Source organism: Cervus elaphus, chromosome 5, assembly GCF_910594005.1.
Source record: "Cervus elaphus chromosome 5, mCerEla1.1, whole genome shotgun sequence".
Classification (NCBI taxonomy): domain Eukaryota; kingdom Metazoa; phylum Chordata; class Mammalia; order Artiodactyla; family Cervidae; genus Cervus; species Cervus elaphus.
In genome coordinates, this window is record NC_057819.1 from 92,202,495 (window position 1) to 92,210,793 (window position 8,299).

Sequence of the window (8,299 nt, forward strand, 5' to 3'; positions counted from 1 at the left end):
TATTCCCCATGAAGGAACAGTAATGACCATAATAATAACTCCCATTGTACGGTGCGTCATAGTTTACAAAGCAAACTTTCCTGTCCATTATTTCATCTACCCCTTACTAACTCCACTCAAGAAGGCAATTCTATATTGTTATCCTCACTTGATAGGAAGCGCTGGGCCCAGAGAAGTGAAGGATCTTGCCCAAGGCTTCACAGCAGCCCCAGGGCCACAGCTGAAGTTCTCCCAACTTCTAGGGCTGGCCCAGGAAATACTATTTCTTTCCTGCATGTTCATTTCGATTCCAGGAAAGAAGCCCTAAAGAAGTGCAGACCTGGGGTGACATTTAGTGGGAGTCAGGGTGGTTGGCCAGAGGCTTCCTCAGGTCCCTTCCAAGCTCCTGGTCCTTGTTACCCGGAAGGCACAACTCGGCCACTGACCTTGCTCCCTCTGTATGTTGCTCCTTATACCGGGAACAGGATAACTCCTAGGGTCCAGACAGAGACAGGGCAGCAGCCCTTGACCCCAGAGTAAGGGGAGCCTTCCTACACATCCTCCAGCGAGTTTAATCCGAAACCCAAATTAACATGGAAAGAGGTTACATATTTATTCTGAGCCAACTGCAACCTGCCTTGATTTTGTCCCAAATCCCATTCAACTTCACCTAGATGTTCTCAACATTTGCCTTTGTCTCTAAAACACAGGCCCACGAACGCCCCATGTTCACTTCCTAATCATTTGTTTTCATAAAATACAGAACCATTACTCACATACAAAGTCCTGGGTCTTATTACACCTGAATGGATTTTAAAATTTCTTTTCCAAATCAAAGCATATTAATTGGCTCCCACTGCTTTCAGGATAAAATCCCCTTTGTACTGCAGCTTCCTTTTCCAGTAACATCCTCCCAACCCCCACCCCACTGGTAGGTGAAGTCCAGCTGGGCCTGCCTCCTCTCTAAAGCCTTCTCCCCATTCCCATCCCCCACCACCCCCCCACACTACAGCCAGGCCAGGCCCCCTACAATATTCCCAGAATAGATCCCAGCGTCCCCCAATTCTCCTGTAACCCCCTGTCTTCCTCCCTGTCCACCCCACCCTAATTTATAAATCTCCTTAACCTTCCAGTTTTTGTGTATTCTTCCCCAAACCAGCAAGAAAAACATCCTTTCCCCCACCCTCCCCCCAGTGGGAACTGGGTCTCTTTCCTCTGTGCCTTTCTCAGCCCAGCACCCCGCGGGCCCTCGTGGAGAGCCCATATAGTGTCGAAGTTATGAGTTTGGACTTGGTTCAAACCTCAGCTCTTCCCCTTTCCAGATGTTGACTTCAAGTAAGTCACTCAACCTTGTAATATAAGGCTATTAATAATTCCTACCTCATTACTGTCACAGGAATAGTGTTAATCACACAGTCGTGTCCGACTCTTTGTGACCCCATGGGCTGTAGCCCACCAGGTTCCTCTGTCCATGGGATTCTCCAGGCAAGACTACTGGAGTGGGTTGCCATTCCCTTCTCCAGGGGATCTTCCTGACCCAAGGATCGAATCCAGGTCTCCCTCATTGTGGGCAGATTATTTACTGTCTGAGCCATCAGAGAAGACAACACAGTAGTAAGGACTTTCTAAACAGTATCTGTTCTATTTAGCTGCTGTGTGTGCAATTGATGGGCTTCCTGGGTGGCGCTAGTGGCAAAGAATCTGTCTGCCAATGCAGGAGACGCAACAGATGTGGGTTGGATCCCTGGGTCAGGAAGATCCCCTGGAGAAGAAAATGACAACCCACTCCAGTATTCTTGCCAGGAAAATTCCATGGACAGAGGAATCTGGTGGGCTACAGTCACGGGGTCACAAAGAGTCAGACATGGACATGCTATGCAATATATTATTTACTTAATATATATAATATATTATTAACTTAGTTGATAAACAGAAGAGCTTCACCAACAGCCCTGTGACTCCCCAGCAAGATGTGAGAGGAGTAGCCCTCAGCAAATCAGCATTAATGGATGAAACATGCCCAGAACCAAAAGCAGGGCAGCCAGTGTAGTGGTCATCAGCCAACCTGCCTGGGTTCAACTCCTGCCTCAGTCATTTGCTAACTGTGAGATCTCAACAAGTACTTTAGCTTTCTAGCCTTCAGTGTCCTCATTACTGCAACGTGAGGACAACACAAGTTCCTTCCTCATCGATTGTTGGGAGAGTTAAATGAATTAATGTGTGGTGTTTTCTCCCAATCATCTCTAATATCTGATTTGAGTACTTCTTTCCAGCCCAGCCCAGCTTAAAAAGATGTGATAAGTCAGCTGGTTTGCCTCAGGTCAACCTACAGCTCAGGTCTCCTGAATGGTCCCAAAACACAAGTCAGTCCCATTAGAGGGTCTGAAATTCAAGGCCACAGCCTGTAGGCCACACTGTAAGGATTAGAGGAGGAGGGGGATTCAAGATGATCTCAAAGATTAGGGGATGGATTGGGTCTGGATGAATCAAGGGAGGAATGTGCCATGTACAGGAAAGTGAGGAAGGCCCGGCTGAGCAGGTGGGATGGACCCTTGGTCTAGGAAGGGTGATCAGACCAGCAGTCTGCCTCCATGTGGTGATAGGCAATGGGGAGCTACTGAAGACTCCAGAGCCAGAGCATGGCTTGCTAGAAGGCAAGTTGGAGTGAGAGAGGTCAGAGCCAATGTGGGGGCAGTTAGGGGAGGTCAGGAGGCCAGGGCTGCAATCATGACGTGAAGAAAGGCAGGAATGACCAAGAAGAGTCAAGGCAGACCCCTGGGGTTCAGAGACCCCAGAAGGAGGATGGAACTGCTATCAGACTGCAGCATCTGAGTCTGGAGGGCCAGGAGGACATCTAGAGGCAACCCAACCCTGCATTCTCATCCTGGGTCTCCGGGCCACATTGGCCACCACAGCCTAGACCACCTGGTCTCCAGCATTCTCTCCTCCAGTTAAGCCCACACTCTCTACCTGGACGGTCTTGCCCAAGAATCCACAATGGCTCCCGTTCGCAAGCAGAGGAAAATCCAACCCCCTGCTCTACATTCAAGCTCCCGAGCTCCGGCCTGGCCTCTCCTATCCCAGCCCACCCCCACCCCCACCCCGGGCCCCAACACAGTCAGGCTGGCTTGAGTCTCTGAGTCTTTGGCCACTCTGCCCCCTTCCTGGAATGTCTTCACTATATCTCTTCCCCTCCCTGCATTCTACCCACCCTTCCACGTCCACACCGAGCCTCCCACTCCTGTGCAGTGGCTAGAGGGGACTTTGTTATGTTGCTCAACTTTGTCCTACTGACTACAGCAATTAAAACGCTGTCAGCTGAGAGAGATGCTGTTTATGAAGCACAGACTCTGCCAGGCATGCGGTTCAGTTGTTTACATGTGAAAACTCACGTAATCTCCTACCACAACCCCAGGCAGGACACAGGCATTCCTACCTCCTTCTTACAGATGAGGCAGCTGAGGCTTAAGGCCAGGGGACTTGCCAAAGGTTATAGGCTTAAGGTTGCCATTAAGTAGTAAAGCCACCTGCTTATCTGGAGAAGGAAATGGCAACCCACTCCAGTATTCTTGCCTGGAGAATTCCTTAGACAGAGGAGCCTGGCGGGCTACAGTCCATGGAGTTGCAAAGAGTCAGACACAACTGAACAAGTAACACACACACCTGCTTATCTGCAAGCCCAGGCTCTAACTGGTGCTGCTTTTCTGGGTTGCCCTGCTGCCTGCCTGCAGGGGGCGCCCTGCCCACTGTAGTCCAGGGGGAAGGCTCCCCAGGAGCCCTGTGAGGCCTGGGGCTTTGGTTTGATTCGGGCAGTGGCGTCATCACAGGTGGAATTGTGTTTCCCAGGGAGTAAGCCTCAACCTGGAGTGCAAGGCCATGAGTTCTCCTAGCATTGGAAGCCTGTCCACTGATTGGCAGGCTGGCACACTAATTCTCTCTGGTTCTGTCTCGGGCTTGCTTCTCCTACAAGGTGCAAGGGGGTGGAAGAAATTCCAACTCTGTCATTACCAGTCACGTGACTTTGGGGGACGTCATACCATGCATATGAAAAGTTTCTGTTGCCTTAACTGTAAAATGAGACAATAATTTGTACTTCACAGAGCCCCCGAGGAGGGCAGTTGAGTGGCAGCCCCTGTAACGGGTCTTAAACGACCCTGGCCCAAAGCGAGTGCTCAGTAAGTTATAATAAACGCTTGCATTTATTGAGCACCTACTCTTTATGGGCACACTGCTGATAGATCTACACGCCCACTCTCATGGGGCTTCCCTGATAGGCTATACAGTCCATGGGGTCTCAAAGAGTCAGACACGACTGAGCGACTTACACTTTCACTTTCCCACTCCCATTTCATCCTCAAAATGCTACAAAATGGGTCGCATTGGTTCCCTGGACTGCAGATGAGAACATCTGAGGCTCAGAGAGGTTCATCTGCCCTAAGTCACACAGCTGGTGAGAGACATCTCAGAGCCAGTGAGCACAGCCCAGCACAGGGCTTGGGTATAGTTTATCTAACATGTCCATGTTCAGCTGTTTGTGACCCCATGGACTGTAGCCCACCAGGCCCCTCTGTCCGTGGGATTCTCCAGGCAAGAATACTGGAGTGGGTTGCCGTGCCCTCCTCCAGGGAATCGTCTTGACCCAGGGACCAAACCCACGTCTCTTATGTCTCCTGCATTGACAGGCTGGTTCTTTACTACGAGCGCCACCTGGGAACATCCTGCCCCAGGTTGATAGTCAAAATATCTAATCACCAGTGAGGCATGCACGCTGGCAATTCAGAAGGGATGTCGGCCACGATGCTGCCTGGCTCTAACCACTGGCCTCTACTGCCCCCCATCCCCCGCCTTCTCGAGTCAGTTATTGCATATCACCTTCTCAGATGCTCCCTCCAGGACTGTGCCATGGCCCTTCCTTCTTCACATAGTGTCAGGTGCAACAGTGGCTAAATCAAACCCCAACAGGGACATCAAAGAAGCCTCTGGCGAGAGCAGACCTCCAGTAAGAAGCCAGGAGCAGAGAGAAATTCCGAGTGGGCAGAGTGGGGAATGGAAACCCAGAGGAGACCAGCAGGAGGTGGCAGGCAGCAGGGGAGAGCTTACCTGGACAGAGGCCGGTAGACTTTTTCCACGTTGTTGTTGATGTCCAGTTCCGTAGCCAAGTCCACCTTTTGGGATTTGGTTTTGAACAGAAACTGCCAGGGACAGGCCATCTCTGCGGTTTTGAAAAGCACGTCGTTTGTCTGGATTTAAACTTGGAGGTTCTTCTCTGCAGGCTGAGGAAGAAGAGGGAGAGCATGACGGGAGGTTGGGAAAGAGTTGACAGACCTGGGCCTTCTCAGCGTGGTTAGTTTACCACACTGAGGCATCCGTGCAGAGGATAACATACGTAAGTCATGAACTGCCATTTCATCAGGGTTTTGCAACCTCTGTTCCTCTTCTGGAGTTGCATGTTGGGATCTTATGGATTTAATTCTACAAAGCAACATAACTCTTTAAAGGAAGAACACGTAACTCAATAAGGACAAAGCACAAACCCTGTGGGCCTCTTGAGTGGGACCTGGCGAGCTTCATGGTTGACATGAGGCAAGGAAACTGCTGCTCATTGGAATACCATCTGCCTGGTCCTGCAGGCAGAGCACCTATCACTGGGGAAAGCATTCAAGCTGTGCTAAATCTTTTCTGATTTTGCAGTTGTTATCAATGCTGCCATCTGTTACTTTTTTAAATTTTATTTATTTATTTGGCTGCACCGGGTCTTAGTTTTGGAACATGGGATATTTTATTTTGTGGCATGTGAACTCTTAGTTCTGGCATGTGGTATCTAGTTCCCTAACCAGGGATCGAACTTAGATCCCCTGAGTTGGGAGCATGGAGTCCCAGTCACTGGACCACCAGGGACATCCCTGCTTCTTTATCATTATGGGGGGGGGGGGGGGCGGGGATAATTATTTGTGGGGGAAAATGCACTCAATTCTCAACATTTGAGATCATCTTCTTTTAAAAAAGGATCAAAGAAGAAGACCTACGTGGAGGCTCAGTTCTGGTCTGGGCTTGCCCCACCCCCTACACCTCCCTACCCCCCATACCCCCCTACCCCCCACACCCACCCCTGCATATCTCCTCCAAGGAAAAATCACTGGGAGCCAGTGTGGTGAGATATGGCCCTTGGGACCTGGGACTTAGAATCTTAGAGCCTGGGACTTCCCTGGTGGTCCAGTGGTTAATAATGCACCTTATAATGCAGGGGATGTGGGTTCGATCCCTGGTCAGGGAACTAAGATCCCACATGTCATGGAGCAACTAAGGCCATGCACCACAACTAGAGAGTCCCTAGATCCTATATCCTGCAGCTAAGACCCACTGCAGCCAAATAGATAAGTTAAAAAAACAAAAAGACTCTTAGGGCTCCCCTAATCTGGGTTCAAATCCTAGCCTTACTAGTTATGTGACCTGACTCAAGTTATTTAAAAGACTCATTTTTTTTTTTCTTCCATAAAATAGGCTTAATAATATTTAGCTTACCTTTCCCCTAAAGCTGCATGTTACAAGGACTGGACAGGATCACCAATGTAAAAAAGAATTCTCAGTAGATTACTCCCCATTTTCCAAAAAGTTTTCCCTTGAAATGTAGCAACTACAGCAAATTTGGCAGAAAACAAAATATGAACAAGATGCCAAACCTCATGTTAGCATTTCTTAGATTTTTTTTTTCCCACCAGTTTATCTCTATAGGCAGAAAAGTCCCACAGTTTTCTGAGTCTTCCCAAATAGGAAGAAACAGAATCCTCTCAAAACTGTAGCTTCCCCAGAAATGAAGACAACTCACCTTGTGACCGGCCACAATGCCTATGCAGGATCTGGACAAGAGAACTCGGAAGATCTTCACGCTGAGAGCTTTGGAACCGTCTATAGCTGCCCAATTCCCTCACCAAGGGTGGCTGAGAGGTTTCAGACCAGAGACACTGAGTTCTCTAGGGCCAGAGAGCCTCAGTCTTCAACTCACTGCAAAGTTGTGATTACATCGGCAGCTAAGAGGAATTTATACCCAACCTGTGGCATCCAGGGAGCTATTTTTGCATAAGAGCTTTTTTTTCCCTTCCCCTAGGGAGTGTCCCAGGCTGCGTATACAGTTAGCTAATTTATGACTAGCCTTTGAGTGACTTGATGTTGCTGTTACATCACTCTGTGTGGGACATCCTCAGTAAACCCACCTCTTCCTGGTCCTAGGTCCAAGGCGGCGGTTCATCAGCAGGGTACTGGGTTCAATAAAGGAGTCATCACAGAGCCAAGTTTTACTTAGCTAAACCACATTGCCTCACTTTCATACTCTGGGGATTTTTTTTTTTACACCTCAGCAGGGAGCACTCCAGTTCATCTCTGTCCAACCTCTTGGTTTTCCAGTTCATGGCAGAAATCCAGGAAGCCAAGGAATATTGACAATATGGAACACACTGGAAAATGCCCAGGTTACAGAAGGCCGGTGATGCTGGGTCCCACCAGTGTTCCCAACAGATCTCTGAATCATTCAGCTTGAGGTTTCTGGAAGGGAAGGAAAGCCCTTGGCACAGAGAGACCTGTCAGATGCTGGTGTTGCTAACGTCTCTCACTTCAGCTCTGAGTAAGGGAGGGTAGAGTGGCAGGTAGAGTGATTTTCTACAGGGGAAAAAAATCCTTTCTTATAACAGAAAGTATATCTTAACTTCACTATACTTTCTTAAAATTCCATTTTATTATAGTGCCTCAAACACAGTGTTCTTATATGGTATGAATTGTTCCATTATAAAAGAAAAATAATAACTATGTTAGGAAAAAGTCGAAAATGGAGGGGAAAAAAACCCACCCTTGTTTTCACCATCCTAATGCATTGCTGTCACAATCCATTCATTTCCTTCCTGCATTTTCCAAATTAAATGCAGGATTCTAATCAATTGGATATGCCTAAGATAGGAAAAAACTGGAGAGAGGAATGGCTACGCACTCCTGTATTCTTGCCTGGAGAATTCCATGGGCAGAGGAGCCAGGCAAGCTACAGTCCATGGGATTGCAGAGTCAGACATGACTGAGCAACTACTGAATAAAGACATGAATAGGAGCTCAAAAGATCTTTGTAGAGTGAGTGGTTGAATGAGTGAATGAATGAAAAATAGGAGTAGCCTTCAGTGAGTTTCAATGTATCCAGACCATTCTTGCTTTAGGCTTTAGCCAGTTCAGTTCAGGGAAGCTAATGCTGCTTGAGGAGAGATAACAGAGTCCCTGGGTTCAGGGAGTACAAAGCTTAAAGAATGGATAATTGTGGATAAGTATATGGAGTGATCTGTGC

The 8,299-nt window shown here is 48.3% G+C and overlaps 1 protein-coding gene across 1 annotated transcript in view; it reads right to left on the bottom strand.

The window, feature by feature from the left end:
- NOS2 (nitric oxide synthase 2) overlaps positions 1–6,994 on the bottom strand; it is a 41,003-nt gene extending 34,009 nt beyond the window's left edge. The window contains exons 1-2 of the mRNA XM_043903143.1: positions 6,806–6,994; positions 5,080–5,252 (exon numbers count right to left, since the gene is read on the bottom strand). Coding sequence (XP_043759078.1) covers positions 5,080–5,189 — 110 coding nt within the window. The 5' untranslated portion in view covers positions 5,190–5,252; positions 6,806–6,994. The remainder of the gene's footprint in view (positions 1–5,079; positions 5,253–6,805) is intronic.
- Positions 6,995–8,299: the final 1,305 nt, after the last annotated feature.